A 27,087-nucleotide genomic window follows, 5' to 3' on the forward strand; every position below is an offset into this window, starting at 1 on the left:
GTAATAATTCATTGATTAAAAAAGGTGCACAGGATGTGTGCGCGGTGTACCTTTTAGCATCCAATCAGCAGTCAGTTTTAATTCTAATTAGTGTAAACCGGTCTTTATTTGCTGCTATATGTATATCTGCACTTCAATAGTAAAGATTATGTTTTTTTATATCACATTTATATGGAAAAAAAAATGGTAGATAGATTTCCCATTTTACACAATATAATAATATACATTCATGTGCCAGAAAAACCTGAGGCAGCATGACCAGAACATGACACATTTGCACCTCATTAAATTGTATCTTCTACATCTTAAGTATGTACTAGATCTAGGGAGTTATATCTGCAATCCTTGTATAACTCTCATTGGGGATGATTCAATGCAGTGCACAGTGAATAGCGTCGGGAGGGAGCTTCCACAGTTATTGTAAATAACCTGCCGCTAACGCCAACTAGTGGATTTCTGTTTGCAAACCTCTTGGGGTGTGAGCAGAAATCTGACAAAACTAGGGTGGCGATGCTGTTTAAGCCCTAGCGCATTGCTGCGGGGCACTTAAGTTGGAAAATACCGGTACTCGCGACTAAACACCTGCTGGCTGATTTGAATAGCTCTGGGAGCTCCCTCTCGACGCTATTCACTGCGCACCGTATTGAATCCTCCCCCTTGATGATGGCAGCATATAAATATGTAAGAAACAGTGAATTAGACTTCATAGTAGGTGCCAGAGTCATGGGTCACTCCATTTCCAAAATCAACAAGGAATTGGTGCACTGTACAGTTTTAAAGGGTGAAATGCGAGTACAAAACATCATGGACAATGTCTGACACGTGTGCAACATTGACAAAGATAAAAGCAAATGTAATGCAAATGACCACAAGTCACATCACTGTCTCATTGATGACCCCACAGCAGAGGGTTTTGACCATGGCCTAGGCTCACAAACACCAGCACTTGATGAAAGATGATTGGAAACAAGTAGGCTGGCTCTGTCATGGTGTATTTTCATATGGCATGCATTAAAACCCATGATACATCTGTGGACATCGATGACTGGTAGATGTGGATAATTTACATGGATTATTGAGCAATACATACTCCAAACGGTTGATTGATTTAATTTTTCTGCTGCCTTTCTAGATCTATCCTGCAATGTCAAATATGGGAGGTAGCGGTGCCAGCTACTTGTCATCAGGACCATGCTTAATACAAAATAATGGTGGAGGGTCTATTTGTGATAAAGGAGGTTTAATTCAGACTGAACAGCTAAAGCGGTCTTTGGTGTGTCGCTATCCAATAAGTAAAGTGTGATGAGACACCGCTGGTGAGGATTATGAGAGAGGGCAGAAACAATAAAGTCTTGATATACAGTAGGCAGTTGTTACCATTAGGAAATCACAGCATGACCTGACAGAACCCACCAGGCTGGCCAGAATATGATACAAAGGGGTGCAGAACAGCCACATATGAAGATACTTGGGAGGGTGCATGTGCAGCAGATAAATACATGGTCGGCAGGTCCTGTGAAACTCACCTTTGATGCTAGTCAGGATGTAATGATGTTTTTCTGTCCATTTTGGAAAATAATGGGGTCTTATCTACTATTATGTACAAGAAGCCCACTGACAGGAAAAATTTGCTGCACTATTTCAGTTGTCATCCCAGACCATCTATCCATGATCTCCCTTATTCCTAACTATTAAGGGTTAAGCGCATCAACTCAGATGCTGAACAGGCTAATGTTCAAATGAACAAGATGACTGATGACTTTACCTTCCGAGGCTAGGATCTGTCTGAACTACAATCCATCAACAAGAGTAATGCACCTAGATAGAGATTCTTTGTTAATCCCTAAGGCAACTGGCCACTTTGAACCCATACTTCCCTGGATAAACATGTACAATGTAGCCAGCCCTCAAACAAATAAAATTGCAAAAAAATTGCGGAATTGTGGAATATTGTTCAAACAGATTCCAACCTTAACTTACAATCCACTAAATTGATGCCATGCTATAAAAAAGGAGCCGCAATCTCAGGCACACTTGTGAAAACTAATATTGTGATAGATCAAGGGCTATCTAAGCCTAAAAAGTTGGGTTGCAGCTGCTGTACCTGTGTTACCTATACATGTAGGTTCCTAGGAGCAATATTTTTTATCAAACTTACAAAGAGCATCCTTTAACTATAAATCACATGTTGACATGCAACTCAAAATTTATTGTATATCAAATTATCTGCCCTTGTGGTCTTAGTTATATAGGCAAGATGGCGCAGTTTAAGGAGCACATGCCATTAAGAAGGTTCTCAAAACTGTTAATAGCGATCAGCTAGTTGCCTGACATTTTGTTAGGCGCCACATAATATTTCTGGTTTAAAGAATTGAATAAACGTCCATGTCATTGCTCCAGTGTAAGGCATTACTGGATTGTACGTTTAGACACTTTAGTCCCTAAAGATATGAATGAGGTATCAGGACTCAATGCTTTGAATAATTGATTTATTATTTGTGATTGATTTAATGGTCCTATATTCCATTTTTAACATTAGTTATCTTGATGTGTACGTTGTAAAGGACCATTAATTGGTATCAATGTACTGTTTTGCTTTTTGCTTATTACATTTTGATGCTTCGTTTGTTCCATTTTTGCATTGTATATTCATTGTTCCTGTTTAGTTATGTTTCTGTGGAGATTTTGTTCATGAACCTGGTCACACTGGTGTATGTTGCGAGGCAATGCCTGATGACATCACTGGGTCGATGCTTTCGGCTGGGGGAGTTATACTGCTCTGGATTGAATGGGGGTATTTAGGGGAAGCCTTTTTATGTTGTTTAAGCCTGATGACAGTACTTGTACACATTTCAAGTATGTCTACATAAAACAATTTTGTGAAGAGGATTTCCTACTGACATTATACATACATACATACATACATACATACATACATACATACACACACACACACACACACACACACACACACACACACACACATATGCCCTGATGAAAATACATACACACACACGCATATGCCCTGATGAAAATAAGATAAACTTATTGAAACGTTGGCTTAAGAGCGCCTGAGGCTGTGTCCTTCTTTCAAGTTCCTGAGTGCCGCTGGACATTGTCTATTTGTGGGGACCGAGTGCTCCTAATTGCGGAGGGCAACAGGACCAGGATTGTGTTTATAGCGAGTGCCATTATCCATTTGGACTAACTATATATATATATATATATATATATATATATATATATATATATATATATATATATATATATATATATATATATATATATATATATATATATATACACACACACACATATATATATATATATATATACATATATACACATATACGTACATACACACACACACACACACACACACACGTATAACACTGCTGACCTTCAGGCTGGATAGATGTCTCATTGTCAGATCTTGATAAAGGCCTGCAATAGGCCGAAACGTTGATGATTATGGTTTTGATCTTTTTGCCTATTAAACATTATTTCTCTTCAAAGTGGCGAGTGCCCTCTATAGCATTTATTTGCTGCATCTCGTATATCTAATTATATATATATATATATATATATAGATAGATAGATAGATAGATAATAAGCAATTTGTGTCAAAATACATGTCTGATAATGAATTAATCTATCAGTATTACACACATTATAGTTTTATACTAACCTGTACAATGTCTAGAACCATTCCCGCAGACACTGTTCCAAACCCTGCTAAGAGGAATGGCAGAAGTATTTGTAGCGCCATGGTAAGGCTAGATTCTTTTGGCAGCTTTTTACTCCCTTCAACCAAGGAGTCTGTGTCCCCATCTCCAGGTGTACGACTGTCTTGCAGCATTGCCTCAGATTCAGATACATCCCTCGCATCACAATAATCATAATTGTCATAGTCATAACTTGTACTGCAAATGTTTGAGCAGTGTGTACCATTTCCTAGATAGCCTGGCTCGGAGAAGTGATGGTACTCAAGGTGCTGGTCAGTTCGGATGTTAAATCCATTTCCTGTAGGTGAGGATACATTGACTTTCTTCAGTCTGTCTTCCTGGGCTTTGTGGCACACTAAAGGAACCATGCTCAGCAAAAGCGATAAGAACTGGTCAGACTGAATTGCATTCAATTTAATGTCCCACTTTACTGTATGCTTATTTGAAATGGTCTTATTTGGCCTTCCATAGCGGTCACTCATTATGCGCCAGCTCCTCTTTCATGAATGGTGAAATACTATTGAGCTGGACCCTAATAAAAAAACAAAAATACAAAAGAGAATGTTAAAAGAACACACGCAAGTAAAAAACAGGTAATTGAAAAAAAGACAGGGATGCTTTGGTGGAAAGCAGTACAAGTAGAATATGAGCTACAAGAGTGGGCAGCTTTTGAACCTTTAAAAAGGTCCTTACATTAATCTCCATCTCTGTAGGATCTTAAATAAATACATCTGATCAATGATACACCGAACAGTAGTAACAGCAGCAACCTTTTCAATCAAACATTACAAGCTATAAGAAACAAATAGGACACCAAAGCAGGAACTAAATTCTCCAGCACAGCAAATAGAAAGAATATAGATATGGGGAAGGTTTGGTTAATAATTAATTTACTACAATTTTTGATTAAACAATACACGGGTTTTAAAACTTTTAAAGATTTATTGGCTAAATTACTACTGTATGTACTTCAGGCTTGGGTGGAAAACACAGGTGGATGAGGGATGGCATCTAAATAAAACATGCTGCTTTTAAAGTATATGAATTATACATTTTTCATCCGATTCAGAGTTTCTGGAGCGAGGGATCGGATGAAAAGTGGCCATATGTGGCATGCATATTCCTCCGACTCCAATCTGAGGCATGTTCCCGTGCTCCTCGGATCGGAGTTGCAGATCGCCATGGCTGCCATGACTAGGATTGCATACGATACATTGTATGCAAAAGGAACGCATACAATTCATCGAGCTGCCGGGTGAGTTGGTGGGGCAACACATGTGTAACACACCCTCTGAATCTGCCTAGACACTGCAATGCAAAATTCTAGGTGAACTGTAGATTAACATCTTTGCAGAAAACCAATAAAATTAATTGGGTTTAAAGTCATGCCATTGTTACTTCCTTGTGAAAACCAGGAAAAAAACAGCTGTGTGACTGATTATACGAGCTGCAGTATTTATACACCTACATCCTGAAATAACACAAACCCAGCAAGAATGCAAAATGTCTTTATTTTTACAATGCAAGTTATCTATTAGTGCTACTAACCCATCATAGGGGCAAATGTATTGTTGTTTGGTTGTTATGGGCAACATCACATCTTCTCATTTTTAGAAACTTTAGTAAATATATACCCATATAATGTTTGGCATATCTTCTAAAGAAATAAATAAGAAAGCAGCGTGCATGAAGTACTAGAATTAAACATTGATTGGCAGATGTGTGCAGCTGCATGCTAGAATTCTGGGTACTGATGGTAGACTCAGGTTCTAGTGTTGTGACAAGGAACTTCTTTTTCATTCCTCTGAGCACATAACTGAACGGGAGCGCTCAACACTCTATCATCTCTATTACATACAACAAGGTAGACTGCTACAACTACCGGTTTCAATATTTTTTTGTTCCTAGACTATAGGCCATATTCAATGCGGCCGGCGAGGTGGTTAAACGGCGAGCATCAGGGAAAACAAGCAATCCCCGTCGTTTAACACCCATGCCGGATGCTCACCGTATTCAACGCGCCGGGGAAATCCTTGCTGTCTGAGGACGGCAAGGATTTCCCCAAACAGCGAGGCTCGTGGCTAATGCAGGGAGCCCGCTGCATTTAGCCGAGAGCCTCGCTGTTTTAGGAGACGCATACGCTGTTTCCCCCCTCGCTCCAAAAACCTAGCGAGGGGGAAATGGCATGTGCAGGGGGTCAGTTGAATACTGACCCTGTGAGCTGTGACTGCGAGCAGGCAGCACTGCTTGCTGTCACAACTCGCAAAAATATTTGAATACATACACTCCTATAAATGAAACACTCATGGCGCAGATAATCTGATATGGTGATATGCTATCTAACCACCAGTATGAGTTATTTTTATGAAGTCACTTTTACAACAGCAAATTACCCTGTTAAGGGTGTTCTCAATGATCAAGAATGTGCTACATAAGAATGGCAAAATTTAGGCAAGCATTTACCAATGTGCCAGATGTCTAGGGTAAGGATCACCATTTCAGTTTTCTCTGACAGAATGGCTGAACAAGTCTGTGTATTTAGTAGTAGTAGTTTGTTTATTTATAAGGCGCCACAAAGTGTCCGCAGCGTCGTACATAGCAAACAAAAAACTAATTACAAGGTAACGTATAGGGTGTGTTGATAAAATACAGCATAAATAGGGGTATAGCTGGTAGAACTAAAATCAGCATCAGTTCTGAAGTAGGTGTCGAGAATGTCGAGGAGACTGAAGATGTATAGGAAGGGAAGAACAGGGCAGAAGCACTGGTGAGGTAAAGAGGTAGGGTGAGAACATGAGGAAGGAGGGCCCTACTCATAAGAGTTAACAGACTAAAAGGAGGTGGGTGGACAAACAAAAAACAATAGGATAAGTAGAAACGGATGGGAACGGATGGAGGGGTAGGGTAGGCAGGATAGGAGGAGCGAAAGAGGTTAGGAGGAGGAGGGATAGGCTAGTCTGAAGAAGTGGGTTTTGAGGGAGCACTTGAAGGAGGTAAGGGAATCAGAAAGCCTGATGGGTGGCGGGAGGTTGTTCCAGTGTAGGGGGGCAGCGCAAGAGAAGTCTTGGACACGGGAGTAGGAAGAGGTGATTAGGTGAGAGGTCAGGCGGCGGAACGAAGAGGACGGGAGGGAGTGTGGATAGAGATCAGTGAAAAGTGGTAAGGAGCAGTGGAGGAGGAGAGAGCCTTGGAAGGTGGTGGTGAGGAGTTTAAAGAGAACTCGGAAAGAATAGGGAGCCAGTGAAGAGATAGACAGAGGGGGGAGGCGGAGGTAGAGCGGCGGGAGAGGAAGATGAGCCTAGCAGCGCTGCAGAACGTGTGTGCACTAAATAAATAAATAAATAAATACATGAATAATAAATATTTCCAAACTCATCTTTGCTCAAGCCTCTAATTAGGTCGACATGGTTTATGTCGACATGTTTTTTTTACTGTTTTTTTTTAGCCGACATGTGCCGACAGGCCTTATTTCATGCCCTAACATCCACTAGAGCGTGGTGGGAGAATAAAATAGTGTGCCGAGCACAGCAAGGCACCGTGCCCGAAGCATTGCAAGCAAAGCGAGCTATGCGAGGGGCTGCGGTTGCCTTCCAACTGTGCCCAGGTCGACTGTCGACCTTCCGACATAACCCATGTCGACCTAACGCTAGACACCTGTCGACCTAATGACTGTCGACCTAAGTGTGGTCGATAAACTGATTCACACCCTTGATCCTATACCCTCACAAATAAGTAAAGCTCTGCCTTCTGTGCACATCCCAACTTTAACTTAAGTCTGTAATAACTTTCTCTTCTGGTGATGCATTGATTACTCTTATTCTGGAAAAATCGGAACTGAACTCTCACTCAAACTACCATCCCATCTTTCAGCTGGCTTTTCCCTCCAAGATACTTGAGAGACTTGCCTATACTCACCTCTCACAATTTATTGGAACCACTTAAGCAGCCCCAATCCCCCGCCGCCCATGCAAACCCCCCAATCCCCCGCCGCCCCGCCAAACCCCCCCCCCCCAATCCCCTGCAGCCTTACCCATCGCGCTGCGCTGGTCCCGGTGGCTCCGTTCTTCTTCTGCTGAGGACCACCACAAAATGGCCGCCCCATACAGCAGTTAGTTTCAGAGAACTGTGTGCTATATGGGGGCAGCCATTTTGTGGTGGTCCTCAGCAGAAGAACGGAGCCGCCGGGACCAGCAAGATAGGTAAGTCTGCGGGGGATTGGGGGGGGGAGGTGTAACTATAGCACCGCAGCCCCCGGCGCCCCCACATGCACAGCGCCCCCCCCGCGGTGGTGGCAGGGGCTGCGGTGCTATAGTTACGCCGCTGCACTTAAGTCAGGCTTTCATTCCCAATAATCTACAGAGTGAGCACTAACTAAGGTAGTGAATGATCTGGCCACTGCTAAGACTAAAGGTCATTACTCACTTATTATTTATCTAGATCGATCTGCTGCTTTTGAGACAATTGACCAATCTCTTCTCATACATACATACATACATACATACATACATACAAACACTACAATCCCTAGGTCTTCAGAGAACAGCCCTTTCTAAAGCTGGGTACACATATGTACAATTTCCTTTTTCTTGCGACCGTTCGATCGACCGAATACACGTTCGGCCGTCCAAAACATACGACCGTTCTGCGCGTACACATATGTACAATTTTACTTGCGACGTCCGATGTACTCCCGTCCAAACAATCGCAAGAAGAAGTATATGAGAGACCCTGTAACCCTTTGCCTGCTGTTTTAACTAATGTGTGTATAATGCCTCACTGCTCAACACTTTAGACGCATCACTTTAAGACATTAATCAATGTTGAAGTTTTAATAGAGTGGGCTGGAAGCTCTTTTCAGGGCACCATAACACACTATTAAAACTTCAACATTGATTAATGTCTTAAAGTGATGCGTCTAAAGTGTTGATCAGTGAGGCATTATACACACATTAGTTAAAACAGCAGGCAAAGGGTTACAGGGTCTCTCATAATGCAGCATACCACCGTGCTTTGTCAAACTGTCAAGCATATCGATCGAAGGTGCGTACACACTTCACTTTTGTTCTGATATGGAGCCGTCCTGTCGGATGAAATATTAAGCAGCAAAGAACCTTCGACCGACCGACCGTGGACGGCCAAGAGCGTTTTTGGCCGTTTATCGGTCGCACAGCAGCAATTGGGACAGCGTACACACCTATACAATCGAACGGCCGTTTGCCCCCAGATTGGAAGAACGGCCCGACGATTGTATATATGTGTACCCAGCTTTAGTTCAACTTTGGTTTGCTCCAAAGCGGAATGAGCTGGACCCGAATTTTCAACGCTATCTTGTTCACACTATGCCTACAAGTGTAAATCTGCATTATTGGCCTTCTAGCTCTTTTCGCTGAGGAGATATTGCAAGGCATATGGTATACATATCAACGCGGTTTGCTCCAGTTATAAATACAAGAATGCACGTTGCCGTTTACTTTTGTATTTTTTAGAGTAATACCAGACTAATAACCTTATGGTTTCATTAAAGCAGTTTTGTGAAATTTCATGTCTAGGAAGCCTTAACCCCTTCCTGACAGAGCTAGTTTTTGCGTTCCTGACAGAGCCATTTTTTTCAAATCTGACATGTCTCACTTAAGTGGGGATAACTTTTTTTTGCTTTTACTTATCCCAGTGATTTTGAGATTGTTTTTTCGTGACACATTGTACTTCAAATTAGTGGTAAATTTGGGTCGATACAGTCTGTGTTTTTTTGTGAAAAATACCAAAATGTCGTGAAAAAATGGAAAATTTAGCGATTTGCAAAATGTTAAATTTTCTGCTTGTGAGACAAATAATCATACCACTCAAAATAGTTAATAACTAACATAGACCATATGTCTACTTTATATTTCCATCATTATTTCAACTTCCTTTTAATTTTTTTGGACACTAGGAGGCTTACAATATGAATAGCAAATTCTCAAATTTTCAAGAAAATTTCAAACACTGATTTTTTTAGGGACCAGTTCAGTTCTGATGTGACTTTGAGGGACTTGTATGTGAGACACCCCCATAAATGATGCCATTTCAAAAACTGCACCCCTCACAGTATTCAAAACAGCATTTTGGAAGTTTGTTAACCCTTTAGGTGTTTCACAGGAATTAAAACAAAGTGTAGGTGAAATTTCAAAATTTCATTTTTTTTGCAGATTTGCAATTTTAATACATTTTTCTAAGGAACACAGTACATTTTACTAGAGAAATGTGACTAAAAATAGATTCCCCCAATTCTTTTGTTTTCATAAATATCCTATATGTGGCCCTAGTGTGCACGTTGACCAAACCACAGGCTTCATAATAGAAGGAGCACCTACTTGATTTTGGAGACTCCTTTTTATGAGATTATTTTTTAGGCACCATGTAGGTTTCTAGGCACCATAAGATGCTAAAATTTAGGAACCCCCCCACAAGTGACCCCATTTTGCAAACTACACCCCTCAGGGAATTCATCTAGGGGTATAGTGTACATTTCAAACCCCCAGGGGTTTCACCAATTGTGGTACAACTGGGCAGTGAAAATGAAAAATTAAATTTTTTACACAAAAATGCAGTTCTGGCTCAAAATTTTTCATTTTCAGAAGGAATAAAGGAGACAAAGCACCCCAAAATCTGTGCCCCAATTTCTCCCGAGTACGGCAATGCCTCACATGTGACCAAAAAATACCAGTTGGGTGCATGGCAGGACTCAGAAGGGAAGGAGTGATTTTTGGATTTTGCAGCTCAGATTCTGGTGGAATTTTGGTGGGTGCTATGTCGCATTAGCAAGACCCCCCAAGCACCAATACAGTGGAACCCCCCCACAAGTCACCCCATTTTGCAAACTACACCCCTCAGGGAATTCATCTAGGGGTATAGTGTACATTTCAAACCCCCAGGGGTTTCACCAATTTTGATACAAGTGGGCAGTGAAAATGAAAAATTACATTTTTTTACACAAAAATGCAGTTCTGGCTCAAAATTTTTCATTTTCAGAAGGTATGAAGGAGAAAAAGCACCCCAAAATCTGTGCCCCAATTTCTCCCGAGTACGGCAATGCCTCACATGTGACCAAAAAATACCAGTTGGGTGCATGGCAGGACTCAGAAGGGAAGGAGTGATTTTTGGATTTTGCAGCACAGATTTTGGTGGAATGAATGGTGGGTGCTATGTTGCACCAATACAGTGGAACCCCCCCACAAGTCACCCCATTTTGCAAAGTACACCCCTCAGGGAATTCATCTAGGGGTATAGTGTACATTTCAAACCCCCAGGGGTTTCACCAATTTTGATACAAGTGGGCAGTGAACATGAAAAATTACATTTTTTTACACAAAAATGCAGTTCTGGCTCAAAATTTTTCATTTTCAGAAGGTATGAAGGAGAAAAAGCACCCCAAAATCTGTGCCCCAATTTCTCCCGAGTACGGCAATGCCTCACATGTGACCAAAAAATACCAGTTGGGTGCATGGCAGGACTCAGAAGGGAAGGAGTGATTTTTGGATTTTGCAGCTCAGATTCTGGTGGAATTTTGGTGGGTGCTATGTCGCATTAGCAAGACCCCCCAAGCACCAATACAGTGGAACCCCCCCACAAGTCACCCCATTTTGCAAACTACACCCCTCAGGGAATTCATCTAGGGGTATAGTGTACATTTCAAACCCCCAGGGGTTTCACCAATTTTGATACAAGTGGGCAGTGAACATGAAAAATTACATTTTTTTACACAAAAATGCAGTTCTGGCTCAAAATTTTTCATTTTCAGAAGGTATGAAGGAGAAAAAGCACCCCAAAATCTGTGCCCCAATTTCTCCCGAGTACGGCAATGCCTCACATGTGACCAAAAAATACCAGTTGGGTGCATGGCAGGACTCAGAAGGGAAGGAGTGATTTTTGGATTTTGCAGCTCAGATTCTGGTGGAATTTTGGTGGGTGCTATGTCGCATTAGCAAGACCCCCCAAGCACCAATACAGTGGAACCCCCCCACAAGTCACCCCATTTTGCAAACTACACCCCTCAGGGAATTCATCTAGGGGTATAGTGTACATTTCAAACCCCCAGGGGTTTCACCAATTTTGATACAAGTGGGCAGTGAACATGAAAAATTACATTTTTTTACACAAAAATGCAGTTCTGGCTCAAAATTTTTCATTTTCAGAAGGTATGAAGGAGAAAAAGCACCCCAAAATCTGTGCCCCAATTTCTCCCGAGTACGGCAATGCCTCACATGTGACCAAAAATACCAGTTGGGTGCATGGCAGGACTCAGAAGGGAAGGAGTGATTTTGGGATTTTGCAGCTCAGATTCTGGTGGAATTTTGGTGGGTGCTATGTCGCATTAGCAAGACCCCCCAAGCACCAATACAGTGGAACCCCCCCACAAGTCACCCCATTTTGCAAACTACACCCCTCAGGGAATTCATCTAGGGGTATAGTGTACATTTCAAACCCCCAGGGGTTTCACCAATTTTGATACAAGTGGGCAGTGAACATGAAAAATTACATTTTTTTACACAAAAATGCAGTTCTGGCTCAAAATTTTTCATTTTCAGAAGGTATGAAGGAGAAAAAGCACCCCAAAATCTGTGCCCCAATTTCTCCCGAGTACGGCAATGCCTCACATGTGACCAAAAAATACCAGTTGGGTGCATGGCAGGACTCAGAAGGGAAGGAGTGATTTTTGGATTTTGCAGCTCAGATTCTGGTGGAATTTTGGTGGGTGCTATGTCGCATTAGCAAGACCCCCCAAGCACCAATACAGTGGAACCCCCCCACAAGTCACCCCATTTTGCAAACTACACCCCTCAGGGAATTCATCTAGGGGTATAGTGTACATTTCAAACCCCCAGGGGTTTCACCAATTTTGATACAAGTGGGCAGTGAACATGAAAAATTACATTTTTTTACACAAAAATGCAGTTCTGGCTCAAAATTTTTCATTTTCAGAAGGTATGAAGGAGAAAAAGCACCCCAAAATCTGTGCCCCAATTTCTCCCGAGTACGGCAATGCCTCACATGTGACCAAAAAATACCAGTTGGGTGCATGGCAGGACTCAGAAGGGAAGGAGTGATTTTTTGGATTTTGCAGCTCAGATTGTGGTGGAATGAATGGTGGGTGCTATGTTGCACCAATACAGTGGAACCCCCCCACAAGTCACCCCATTTTGCGAAGTACACCCCTCAGGGAATTCATCTAGGGGTATAGTGTACATTTCAAACCCCCAGGGGTTTCACCAATTTTGATACAAGTGGGCAGTGAAAATGAAAAATTACATTTTTTTACACAAAAATGCAGTTCTGGCTCAAAATTTTTCATTTTCAGAAGGAATGAAGGAGACAAAGCACCCCAAAATCTGTGCCCCAATTTCTCCCGAGTACGCCAATGCCTCACATGTGACCAAAAAGTGGCAGGACTCAGAAGGGAAGGAGTGATATTTGGATTTTGCAGCACAAATTCTGGTGGAATGATGGTGGGTGCTATGTCGCATTAGCAAGACCCCCAAAGCACCAATACAGTGGAACCCCCCCACAAGTGACCCCATTTTGCAAACTACACCCCTCAGGGAATTCATCTAGGGGTATAGTGTACATTTCAAACCCCCAGGGGTTTCACCAATTTTGATACAAGTGGGCAGTGAACATGAAAAATTACATTTTTTTACACAAAAATGCAGTTCTGGCTCAAAATTTTTCAATTTCACAAGGAATGAAGGAGAAAAAGCACCCCAAAATCTGTGCCCCAATTTCTCCCAAGTACGGCAATGCCTCACATGTGACCAAAAAATACCAGTTGGGTGCATGGCAGGACTCAGAAGGGAAGGAGTGATTTTTGGATTTTGCGGCTCAGATTCTGGTGGAATGAATGGTGGGTGCTATGTGGCATTAGCAAGACCCCCGAAGCACGGTGAAATTATGAACCTAATATTCCATAGATGTGTGGTATAATTTAAAACACTCCTTTATACATAGGCCGGGTTTGTCGGGGCAAGTGTCACACTGGAAAATAGTTTGCTTTCTTATTCCCTTTTTATAGCAAACTTTGCACCTTTTTTGTGTCCTGCCCTTTTTTCCAGTGGAGGGGATTTCATCAGGAAAATGCTGCCCTGGTACAATACGGGGGCCAGTACTAGAAGTACTGGGGCCCTCTGCCTGCTGGTTCCCAAATATTAGGCCCTTTATGACTTCCTCTTGAAAGTGCATAAATGTCCCCCTCTGGCCGGTAGAACGGAATAGCACGTAAGCGTTATACAGTGCCATCTGGATGATATACACGGCCACCTTCTTGTACCAGATTTTTGTTTTCCGCAGGGCACTGTACGGCTTCAGTACCTGATCTGAAAGATCCACTCCGCCCATGTACCTATTGTAATCCAGGATACAATTAGGTTTTGAGGTGTGGGTACTGGTACCTCGTACAGGGACGGAGGTGGTACTGTCTCCGTGAATTGTTGTCAGTATAAGGACATCCCTCTTGTCCTTATATTTGACCAACAACATATTTTCGTTGCATATTCCCCTGCTTTCACCCCTTCTCATTACTTGGGCAATGTGCGTTTTTGGGAGGCCTCTTTGGTTCTTGCGCACAGTACCGCAAGCTGCTGTACCTCTTGAACCAAGGGCCTTAAACAGGGGGATGCTAGTGTAAAAGTTATCCACATAGAGGTGATAACCTTTATCCAGGAAGGGGTGCACTAAATCCCAGACAATTTTCCCACTAACACCTACGAGGGAGGGGGGGCATTCTGGCGGTTGAATTCTTGAATCCTTCCCTTCATAAACCCTAAACCTGTGGGTGTACCCTGAGGTGCTTTCACACAGTTTATACATTTTTATGCCATACCTTGCCCTCTTACTGGGAAGGTACTGGCGGAATTTAACCCTTCCTTTAAAATGTATAAGGGACTCGTCGATACAAATACATTTTTCAGGGATGTACACCTCTTCAAATTTGGCACTGAAATGATCAATGACCGGCCTGACTTTGAATAGCCGGTCAAAGGTGGGATCATCTCTGGGTGGGCACTGTGCATTATCGGTGTAATGTATAAATTTAAGAATTGTCTCAAATCGAGTCCGGGGCATGGCCATACGGTAAAATGGAGTACTGTACAGAACATCTGTACTCCAATATTGCCTAATTTCTGGCTTTTTTACTATGCCCATATGAAACACCAGACCCCAAAACGCCATCATCTCTACTGCATCTACAGGGGTCCACCTAGCAAATGATGACGTGGGGTTTTGAGCAATAAACTGCTGGGCATATAAATTAGTTTGGTCCACCATTAAATTTATAAAATCATCAGAGAAAAATAATTTGAAAAAGTCAATTTCTCTGAGACCTGTGGAATCAAATTGGATTCCTGGCATGGCCAAAAACTCAGGAACCTGGGGCTCAAAATTGTCTGGTGGTGGGGTCCATACTAGATCAATTATTGGGGGGGGAATCTCAGCTGATCTACGGGGGCGTCTTTGAGGGGGTCCCTCATCACCAGAGGAGGAAGAGGAGCTTAAGGCAAATCCTTCAAATTCCCCGCTTGCATCACTGGCTGTGTCAGAGTCAGAGGCTAGCATGGCATATGCCTCCTCCACTGAATACATTCTCCTGGATGACTGGGAGGACATTTGGGAGGACATTTGGGAGGACATTTGGGAGGACATTTGGGATGCCATTTTTATTTTTGTGTTACTGGTAGTGAAATGTTTCAACACGTGTATAGTGTAGGGGGGGGTACAAACTTTATTTCAACCCGGGGGGTATGTAGTGTGTAGTGTGTATGTAGTGCAGAAAAAAAAAATACTTTATACCAATAAAAAAAAAAAAAAAATGAAGGGGTTAAAAATAAAAAATTGAAGGGGTTAAAAAAAAAAAAAAAGGTCCTGCGCCAAAAATTGAGCACAGATGTTGGTCAGTAACGTCTGTCACTGAACAGCGCTCAAAGGCAACAGGAATCTGATCAAAAAAAAAAAAAAAATAGATCAACCCTGTGCCGAAAAAGCTGATCAGTGATGTACGTCACTGATCGGCGCACAGTGGCCACAGGACACCCACAAAATCAGTGTGTGTAAAAAAAAAAATTAAAAAAAGACCCCACAGCACTCACAAAAAAAAAAAAAGGTGATCAGTGATGCGACACTGATTACCAGTGAGGGACAGCAGGTGCACAACCTTTGGTGCAACTGACAGTGCAACTGGCAGCAACTGACAGGTATATATATAAAAAAAAAACCTCTGCGCCCCCAAAAAGTTGCTGATCAGCACAGATATACTGATCAGCACAAAAGGGGGGGTAGCAGACACAAAATATACACTCTCTATCACTCTCTGTCACTATCTCTCTCTATCTCTCTATCTCTCACTATCTATCACTCTAGGACACTGCAGCAGCAGCACTGACAGTTATATGTATAAAAAAAAACTGCACCCCCAAAAAGGGGGGGTAGCAGACACAAAATATACACTCTCTATCACTCTCTGTCACTATCTCTCTCTATCTCTCTATCTCTCACTATCTATCACTATCTATCACTATCTATCACTCTATGACACTGCAGCAGCAGCAAAATAAAACCCCTGCACCCCCAAAAAGGGGGGGTAGCAGACACAAATCTCTCTATCTCTCTACCTCTCACTATCTATCACTATCTATCACTATCTATCACTATCTATCACTGTATGACACTGCAGCAGCAGCACTGACAGTTATTTATATATAGAAAACCCCTGCACCCCCAAAAAGGGGGGGGTAGCAGACACAAAATATAGCTCTCTCTGTCACTATCTCTCTCTATCTCTCTCTATCTCTCTCTCTATCTCTCTATCTCTCTATCACACTGCAGCAGCAGCAGGAAGTCACAAGAAGTCAGATCCAGGAAGCATCCAGCACGCTACAAGCAGTGAGTAGGTGATCAGGTAAGGTATTTGCAAGGATCAGGTAAGTATTAGCAAGGATCAGGTCGGTATTCACGGCAGGCAGGCACGGTGACCGTTCTGCACGCTATTCCAGACCGGAATGGCGTCTGCAGCGCAGTCACCGTCAGTTTAAATGTCGCGCCTTGGCTGTGATTGGTCCGTGGGTCCCACGGACCAATCACAGCCTTGGGGGCAGGTGGGGTGAGGGTGGGGTGAGGTGTCATCGTCACCGATGACCCCCTCATGCCCCCTGACGCCCGGCGGTGATTGACACCTGTGTTACCGAGCGTCTGATTCGCTGGTAACACAGGAAAACGCTGTGAATGGCTGTTCACACTGAACAGCCAATCACAGCGATCGCCGACGGGGGGGCGGCATCGCAGCCCCCCCTGGGCATGCAGGGACATGTCTGCTGTCAGGGACAGCAGACATCGTCCCACTGTCACTGCGTCTCGAGACGCAGTGACAGTTTAAACTCATGACGTACATTTATGCCATGTGTCGGGAAGTACCTCCCGGCCATGACGTAAATGTACGTCAAATGTCGGGAAGGGGTTAATGGGACGTGTGAAACAGCAACATGCATTCTTGTATTTGTAACTTGTGAATTCTCCTTTCAATATGTAGTCAACAACAATCCACTAGATACTGTATGATTGTCCATTACTGTAATAGGGCTGCAAAGTGATTCCATTCACCATCACCAGAATATGAAATCAGAGTGAGTTAAAGGCAGTTTTAGCCATCTATGATCATGCAGCTCTCAAACCACCGCCAATTTCCATTTTTGTGGAGAGCACTGAATTAATGAGTAGTGAAAATCTTCTCTAGTGTCAGCATTGTAAGGAGTAGGAAAGAACAACAGAGACTGTAAAACTCATAACGCACACAGGTTGGTGTCATGACCGCTCATACAGCAAGATTATTTGATATATTGTTTTAAGTATCATTTTGTTGCTCTATTTTGACATACTTTTTATTATCTACCATGTTGTTTCTTTACCCATTTTTCTCCATTTAAACAAGGTTCTTTTAAAAACAAAACTTTCTTTCGCACACCTACAAGCATTTCATGACAACTCCTCTGTTCTGGCAAGGGAACTAAGGGCTTGATTAAGACTTGCTCGCTAAGCAGCGTATAACCACTGCCTAACGAGTGGGTATGCACCGCCACAATGAATGCCCGTCCCCCACACCGCCGCCAGTGCCACCCGCATCCCCTCGGTAACATGTGCCCTAGAACACATACCCTCGCATGCAGCTGTCCATCGAATGATATCCCTCCCTCTTCAGAAGTAAAAGTCTTTTAATCAATTAAAAGATTTCTAATTAAACCGGAGATGGCCAATAAGGGGGCGGGCATTGATGTCCTGTGACATCAGAACCCTGGCCTCCTGCGATCCCAGGAGAATGCCCATAAAACGCTGGGCATTCCCCTGCTCTGGCCTGGTGTCCGCCTCTCTGGAGCGAAGGGCTCAGATAGTGTGAAACTCGCTGAAGCAGTTCACTCCCAGAGGGAGTCAGGGAAGGGGGGGGGGGGCGAATTCAGCCTGTTATGAGGGGGTCTGAATCGGCCTCTATATTCCTGAACTACCCACTTACTCTCACCTGAAACTATAGAATTTGCAAGACCTTAGCCCTATTACCAAACTGTATTAAACAAAGACTTGTCTAATTCAGAGTTTAAGATCGAAAAGCTTAAAAATCAATGTGGGACCATAGTCAAACTACAAGAAACAGATTTATTAAGCTCGGTGAACTGATAATGTGGCTGGTTCGTTTTTACCGGCCAATCAGCTCCTAGCTGTGAAGTTACAGGCTTGGTTTGAAAAATGAGAGGTAGGAGCTGATTGGCCGGTGATAAAGACCAGACACTTTATCACTTCACCGAACTTAATAAATCTACCCCATAATTCTGAATATGTCTAAAAGAAAACAGATTAAGGATCCTTTGATAAATGTGTCTGACACAGGAACTAGTCAGGAACCTAAAGCTACCTTTCAGTTTGTTTACTAAAATCCACCTGATATTTGTACTCTATATAGAGATCCAGTGAAGCAAACTGTTTAACAACTGCTGCAACTACATTTTGCTTCTAAGCCGGATATCAACTAGAACATATCCGGGTAAGACATGGGACCTGTGTGAGGCTGCTATCAGCCAAAAAGATTTTGTGAGATAAACTGGCTTAACATGAATTAGTTTTCATTGATCTGACCCTAATTTGGCAAATGCAGTTAGTTTTGCCCTGGAGAAATAGAGGTGTTTTTTTTTTCGCTTTATGGGCCAGATACACTTAGCTTCAAAAGTGATAAAATGGAGAGTGATAACCAAGCAATCAGCTCCTATCTGACATTTTTCAAACACAGGGGCAGATGTATTAAGCTTGGAGAAGAGATAAAGTGGAGATAAAGTGGAGATAAGGTAAAAGGAGATAAAGCAGCAGCCAATCAACTCCCAACTGTAATTTTCAAACACAGTTCATTGGCTGGTGCTTTATCTCCTTTCACGTTATCTCCACTTTATCTCTTCTCCAGGCTTAATACATCTGCCCCACAGTCTGTAACATGGCAGGTAGGAGCTGACTGGCTGGCTGTTTCCATTTTATCACTTTTGAAGCTCAGTGCAACTGGTATTAGCCCAGAGCCCACAGATGACATCCTAAAGTCAAAAATAATCTATTTTAACGTATCTCTTTAGAAAAAAACCAAAAACAAAACACCACTTTATTTATATACAGTGGCGGACCTACATTTGAGGGACCCTGACAGAATGAGGTCCAAATGTCTACCTCTCACAGCACTCCCTTCCCTTTTTATAATCACCTAACAGCACCCCCCCTTCAGCAATTCTCTCATTGGCACCCACCCTTTCAATAATCATTTCACAGAATCCCCCCTTCAGCAATTACCTCACAGCACCCCCCCCCCCCCCCTATTCACTTCAATAAACACCTGACAGCACAACACACCACTCAATGCCAGCCAAGTTACCTTATTAGATGCCTCCTTGTCCCGGGCTCCTTCTCACCTCTCATTGCTCCCAAGCGCTTTCCTAGGACTGGCCTTCTCAGGCTCTGCCATTCCTGGGAATGTCACAAATAGATGTTCTGCAGGCTGTAGGGAATTGTAGTTTAAATTGGATCCACATTTCACTCTATTTACAGAGTGAAAATCACAGCACTAGCCTGCACACACATGTCACACTATTTACAGAGTGAAAATCACAGCACTAGCCTACAACTACCAGCAGTTGGTAGTAAGCAACAAGCCTCCAAGCTGTAGTAGTAGCTATGCTGTACTAGAAGACAGGTTGTCATGGTGTTATTGATGACAAGCTATAATGGTACAGTATTCAAAAACAAGAGGTGAGTATTAAAATGCACAAGCGCGACTACTGATTCTGTTGAGAAATTCACCCATAAAAAAAGCTACTTTACTGCCTTTAAGGATTAGGGTTCCTGAAGCTTAAGCTTCATTAGTTTCAAAGTAGATCCGCCCCTGCCTGTAGACAAAATAACTGAAGACCTCCACATACAGTACTTCATAAGAACATTTCAGAACTCATTTTTAGATTCGATTGCAAACTTATACAATTAAAAATTTTAAATCGAAGAAATTACAACAAATTATACAATGCAAATTAGCCTTATTCACAGTGGATTAAATTCCTTTCAAAACTCCAGGGCAGTCCCATCTGAAGTCACAAGATTAGAGAAAGGAAAAAAGAAATACCTACACCCACAGGAAATGTAGTTGTGGGCAAATAGCAACCCAGCAAGCCTTTACTTCCAGCCCCAAGATACCTGCTCTATTATAAAGTGAAAAATAAGACCGGAACCTTATGTGTCATGTGACCTCTGACCAACACATGCAGCATACCAGAGGAGGAGCAGGGAGTGTAGTAGAGACTTTGAGGGACAAGCCCTGATGTCATTTGCTATCCTGTTTTCATTGTTTGCCTAAGATGTAAAAGGTGAGTTAGTCAGACAGCTCAGTGCTGACAGAGCATGAACTGCACCTGATGATGAGGTTAATAAATTCAGATAATAGATTGTTAATCTCTTAAAGTTTATAATAACATTTTGAAATAAAAACTAGGACCAACAATTGCATCCTTGGCGTTACGATTGCGTTTCAGAAAACACATGTTATAGTGACCATATGAATTTTGTTTTGAAGAATGAAGGTTTGTTTGGTAGGATTTTTATATCAGATATTCACCAGACTATGTTCAGTTTCTGAATTGAATAACACTCATTTTCCTTTTTTATATACCTGCAAGCTCTCCTAAATTACTATAAACTCAATGTCACTGAAGTCCTCTAATCCTCCTCAAATCCAAATGAATATTAATGCGTTTCATTTTCAAGAAAGTTCCACTTCTCAGCGACAACTGCTCTCACCTATTTCTGCATTCACTTCTTCTGGGACGGCTGTATTACACCTCAAACAAACTCTAGAAATAACAAGACATCTACAAAATCTCTCACTGAAACTTAATTTATCTATCACTTCTATATTGGTGCATTGGTTAGCATTAGTGCCTCACAGCACGTAGGTCAAGGGTTTTATTCCCACCATTATTCTCCCTGTGCTTGCGTGTGTTTCCTTTGGGTACTCTGGTTTCCTCCCACAATCAAAAGATATACTGGTAGGTTAATTTTCTTCCAATAAAAAATAACCCTAGAATGTCTGTGTGCGCGTGTACATGTGGTAGGGAATATACTGTATACTGTAAGCTCCACTGAGGCAGGAACTGGTGTGAATGTTAAAATATTCAGCGCTGCAGAACGTGTGTGCACTAAATAAATAAATACATGAATAATAAATATTTCCAAACTCATCTTTGCTCAAGCCTCTAATTAGGTCGACATGGTTTATGTCGACAGGTTGACATGTTTTCTTTTAGCCGACATGTGCCAACAGGCGGTATTTCATGCCCTACCATCCACTAGAGCGTGGTGGGAGAATAAAATAGTGTGCCGAGCACAGTGAGGCACCGTGCCCGAAGCATTGCAAGCAAAGCGAGCTATGCGAGGGGCTGCGGTTGCCTTCCAACTGTGTCCATGTCGACTGTCGACCTTCCGACATAACCCATGTCGACCTAACCCCATGTAGACCTAGACACCTGTCGACCTAATGACTGTCGACCTAAGTGTGGTCGATAAACTGATCCACACCCTTGATCCTATACCCTCACAAATAAGTAAAGCTCTGCCTTCTTTGCACATCCCAACTTTAACTTAAGTCTGTAATAACTTTCTCTTCTGGTGATGCATTGATTACTCTCATTCTGGAAAAATCGGAACTGAACTCTCACTCAAACTACCATCCCATCTTTCAGCTGGCTTTTCCCTCCAAGCTACTTGAGAGACTTGCCTATACTCTCTCTCACAATTTTTTAACTCACACAATTTATTGGAACCACTTAAGTCAGGCTTTCATTCCCAATAATCTACAGAGTGAGCACTAACTAAGGTAGTGAATGATCTGGCCACTGCCAAGTCTAAAGGCCATTACTCAGTTCTTATTCATCTAGTTATATCTGCTGCTTTGAGACAATTGACCAATCTCTTCTCATACATACATACATACAAACACTACAATCCCTAGGTCTTCAGAGAACAGCCTTTTCTTAGTTCTCCTCTTGCCCATCGCTCTTTCATTGTCATCTTCTCTGAATCCACCTCCTTTTTGCTAACTCTTTCAGTTGGAGCAGGCGGATGATACTCAAATCTGCCTATGCTCCACAAATGTATCACAGATTGCCTTTTTACAAATTAATTTTGTATGTTATCTAACCACTTCAAACTTAATATTTCCAAAACAGACCTAAACAATAGTAGCTACAAACCTGATGGATGGATAATTCAATCTATTGAGAACTCCACAATCAGTCCTACCCCACAAGCTTACTGCCTCACTGCCTAGGTGTTATACTTGACACTGAACTGCCCTTTCTCCCCCAGATTCAAACAGTCTCAAAATGTAGTTACGTTAATCTAAAAAAAACATATCTTACATAAGACACTGCAAAAACTCTAATCCATGCTCTCATTATGTCCTGCATTGATTATTGTAATACAGTCTTACCAAAAAACCTCTCACCAATGCAATCCATTGTGAACGCAGCTGCAAGGCAAATCTAGCTCGCTGTTCATTGTTTCTATACCTGTTTTGTCAGTCCCTCCATTGGTATCATGTATTTTACCATATTTAATATAAAATAGTTTTACGTACTGCTTATTTATAGTATTGTAGCAAACTACACCAATCTTCATATCTTCACTTATCTCAAAATATCTCCCAACCTGTTGCCTTCGCTCTTCACAACATCGAAGTCTCTCATATACACTCATTTGCTCTGATTCGCGATTCAGAACGTATACTAGGAATTTTTTGTGGATACAGTGCGGCTTCAAGCATGGTACAAGAGGGATAACAGGACATACATACATTGCATCAGTTGCGCATACAAATGTCAATTCACATGTTAGGATTTGCAAGGTTAGATAGAGCAGTCAGGTGTTTAGATTAGCAGTATCTTAGAGTACATTGTTCAATAGCTGAATAGTAGGGTGGCCAATCCCGGGATCAGGATCGGCGGGATCCCGGGATTTGGCCCCTAAAACGCCGGGATTTCAATCCCGGGATTGGAGTTTTCAATACCGGGATTTCGGGATTAGACTGCGCATGCGCAGTCTAATGCCGGCCAGCGTCTGAGCGTGTGCTCAGACGCTGCCCGGCTTCTCCCTTCCCCGGCAGTGCATCCCCTGCGCAGCGTGACGAGTACAGAGTCAGGCCAAGCAGCTGCACAGAGCCAGTGTGGCTCTGTGCAGCATGCGTTCGCCCCCGCCCACCAACCCGGCTGGCTCGCTGCCCGCCCCGCTACCCGCCCATCCACCCACCCTCCAGGCCGGCTCCCCGCCCATCCACACGGACGGCTACCTGCCCATCTACCCGCCGGCTCCCCTGACGCCCGCCAACCCACCCGGCTGCCCGGCTCCACAGACACCCAGCCGGCTGGCCACCCACACACCCGGCCGCACCGCACCCCACCCCACATGTAAGTAAATATGCGGGGCGGCCGGGGTGCGTTTTTTAAATTAGGGAAGCCAATCCCGGGATCGGGCATTTTTCAATCCCGAAATCCGGGATTGAAAAAATGCTCCGGGATTGGCTTCCCTACTGAATAGCTGTCGGGTAGAAGCTTTTTGCTGTTCTTGACGACTTGTCAGGGATGGACCTGAAGCATTTAACTGATGGGAGAATATCAAACAAGTTATGGCCAGGGTGAAGTTTGTCCGCCACAATCTTCCCAGCTCGCTTCTTGACCCTAATTAAGTATTGTTCCCTTACAGGGGGAGGTCCGTCCCAATAATCTTCTCTGCTGTCCTCATCACTGTTTGCAGGCTTCGTTTGTCAGATTCATTGGCCCCTCCATACCAGAATGTAATAGAGGAGCATATTTCAGGACTTTCTTCAGGCTGCACCTAGTATGTAGAGTGCCCTTGAACCCAAAATAGGTTTCTCCTCTCTCCGACTCGTCACGTGTTTTCTTTCTTCACTTTCCCATCCTCCTGACCCAAGGCCAAAATTGCTGTGTTGCCATAACATACAGCCGACCAACGTTTCAATCTGATAGATCATTATGCAATAGAGAACACCTATCCTTGTGTGTCAATGCCTATCCCCCTATAGAATTTGGGCTTGCGAGCAATGCAGTTTTGTTTTATTAATATTGGTTTCAATTGAAAAGCACAAAAGGAATTGATATTAAAATAACTAAAAATGACAGATTTTAAACCGACCAGGTGACGTTTCTGTATTCATGATGGTCAACTGTAAATCAGAAGGGTCAATTTAATCAGAAGGGTCAATTTAATTAGAAGAGAGTTTGCGAAAGCAAGTTTGTATCACGAAACTCACATGCATTACACCAATAGGTGCACACCTTAAGATTCGCAGTATCCAATTAGAAATGTCAATTTCCTGTATTAGCGGTGAAGTTGCACGACTTCTCTACCAAATGCAACCTGGGATGAAAAAGTTCAGAAACCAGGATGGACCCCAAATAAATGGCAAATAAGGTAGCAGGGCCATATAGAAAGTTGTTAGCAGCGATAAGGAAAGCAATGGCTGTTTCTTTGAAATAATGGTTGAAAGATGATAGCGACCAAGTTTTTTTTTTTTTTTTTTTTTTTTATCACATTACAGTCTTTCCGTCTTTTTTTATGGTGTTTTTCAGGGATATTATACAAGTTTTAAAAATGTGTAAAAAACACTTTTACCTAAGCCTCAAGCTGAAAAACCTATTCCAACATCATTTATTCCATTAATGAGCTTTTTAGAGAAGTTCACCGGAAAACAGGTCAAATAATGCTATTTAAAATACTAACATTATTCTACAGGACATAGTAATACTTTATAATAACATTTAATACGACAAATCAGCATGACCACAAACCAAAACAAATAAAGCGAAATTTAAAACCAGTGTGGCCCAAGCATCTTGTCGCAGGGCTTATTTAAACTGTAATCGTTAGCATTTACACAGTACTATACATATTATTAAGCAAACACAGTCTTACATTTACTTTTAGACAGTGAAAATTTGGAGCTAAGACTGTTTATGCTAAGTACACAACACTGATTCACGAACTGCACATTTTGCACCCGCCACACCAACACATTCCAAAGCCAATCTTCTATATGCAATAGGTCAAGCAACAACTAACATCTCATCGCTAGTGGATTGGGAATTAACAATACAGATCCCCTGCCATTGAAGTAGGTATTTATCCTTGCAAGACCATAACTATACTAACAATTACACCTACAGTACATACAGAGCTAACATTCCAAATGACTCTACTTATGAACGATTGCATCACTTCTATCTAATGGAGCGGAAATAAAAGAAATACTCATTACTATACGTAAGCATCTGCAAATACATGAATTCGCCCACTCATATTCTTAGTAGTGCCCCAGTAATATTTGCTTTAATGATCCTATTCAATGGGCTTATTTGACATTTTGGTGCTATCCGAAGATGGCTCAGTTACGATGTTTTGGGGAATGCGCATGCGCGATTCTGCACATGGGTAGCCCCCCTTTGCAATTGTTTCCCCCGTATGCTCGCAAGTAAATGGATGCATTAGTGTACACATCCATTTGCATGCTACCAAGGGGATTTGCGAGGGGGGTAGGCGTTTGTTCACCCCGGCAGGCAGCATTAAGCCGCTTGCTAAGCAGCGAGCGATCACAGTTTAGTGAGCGGTCCTGAATCACCCCCAATGTACAGAAATATTGCAGATGTTTACCTACAGTACATTTTACTTGCCTGTTAACTTTGGTTACACTTAAGGGTACAAATAAAATGTATATAAGACTTACCATAGAGTAGACCAAACAGATTGTTCCCCTGTGCAAGCAACAATGATACCAATATGACAATTATGACCTGGTAGTGTCTGAATTCTCATGTTTAGTCCTCAGCTCTCACTCCAAACACAACCTGTGCTGGAAAGTGCCAGGCAAAAAAAAACAGGCATTTCCAAGAACTACAAGAAAGTACATAAGGGCTAAGCACCAGATATAACATTTAAGGTGGCAAGCTGACTAAAATCATGAAGTCCTGTTTGTCACTGAGCTGCAGACATGTCTTTTGCACTAAAGAAGCTGTAGAATGTGTTCCTGAAAGACTGGTTATTCATGTGAAACTGCCGTGTCAGTCACTCAAAGTCAAGTAAATACAGAAATTAATAACATTTTTTTTTTTTTTTTACTATTAATATGGAAAAGCACAAACATTCAATACAGTTGCACATCGTCTACAACAGAGGTGGACAACACGGGCCCTCCAGCTGCTTTTGAATTACACATCCCAGAATGCCCTGCCACAGTTTTAGCTGGGATGTGTAGTCCAACAGCAGGTGTAGGACTGTTTATTGCCCGTATCTGATCTACAGCATACGGATAATATTGTCTATAAGGTGGATTTTGTACAGTAAGGAGCCATTGTGAAGTAAGGAGCCATTATCATGTGGCTCCTTGCTGGTTAATCGTAGACCCAATTTAGGGTAACTGTGGTGTGGGGTGCAGTGCCCCTGGACTGTTGGGCTGGGTGGCTTTAGTGCGGCATGCCCTTAGATTCTATTAACACTTTCCCTTCACTAACACTATCTCTCTCTTATTTTAATTACATTTCATTTCTTATTTTTTTCTCTCTTTATATATAGCTTCAGCTTCCTATCCCTAATTATTAACACTATAGTATCTCACTGGTGTGCCGCACTGGGCTTCCTAGCTCATGATAGTTTTTAGGGTGCCGCACCCTGCACCCAGATATAGCGCTAGGGACCCCCAATATACAGAGAAGCCTTGACGTGGCTTGGGGGCATAGCATACACCTGCGCAGTTATATGTAAC

General features: G+C 42.4%; 1 protein-coding gene across 1 annotated transcript in view; it reads right to left on the reverse strand.

Moving 5' to 3' along the window:
- Nucleotides 1-27,087, reverse strand: part of SLC41A2 (solute carrier family 41 member 2) — a 99,310-nt gene that overhangs the window by 65,777 nt on the left and 6,446 nt on the right. The window contains exon 2 of the mRNA XM_083182286.1: nucleotides 3,689-4,257. Coding sequence (XP_083038412.1) covers nucleotides 3,689-4,207 — 519 coding nt within the window. The 5' untranslated portion in view covers nucleotides 4,208-4,257. The remainder of the gene's footprint in view (nucleotides 1-3,688; nucleotides 4,258-27,087) is intronic.

Source organism: Crinia signifera, chromosome 4, assembly GCF_055691185.1.
Source record: "Crinia signifera chromosome 4, ASM5569118v1, whole genome shotgun sequence".
Taxonomy (NCBI): Eukaryota; Metazoa; Chordata; class Amphibia; order Anura; family Myobatrachidae; genus Crinia; species Crinia signifera.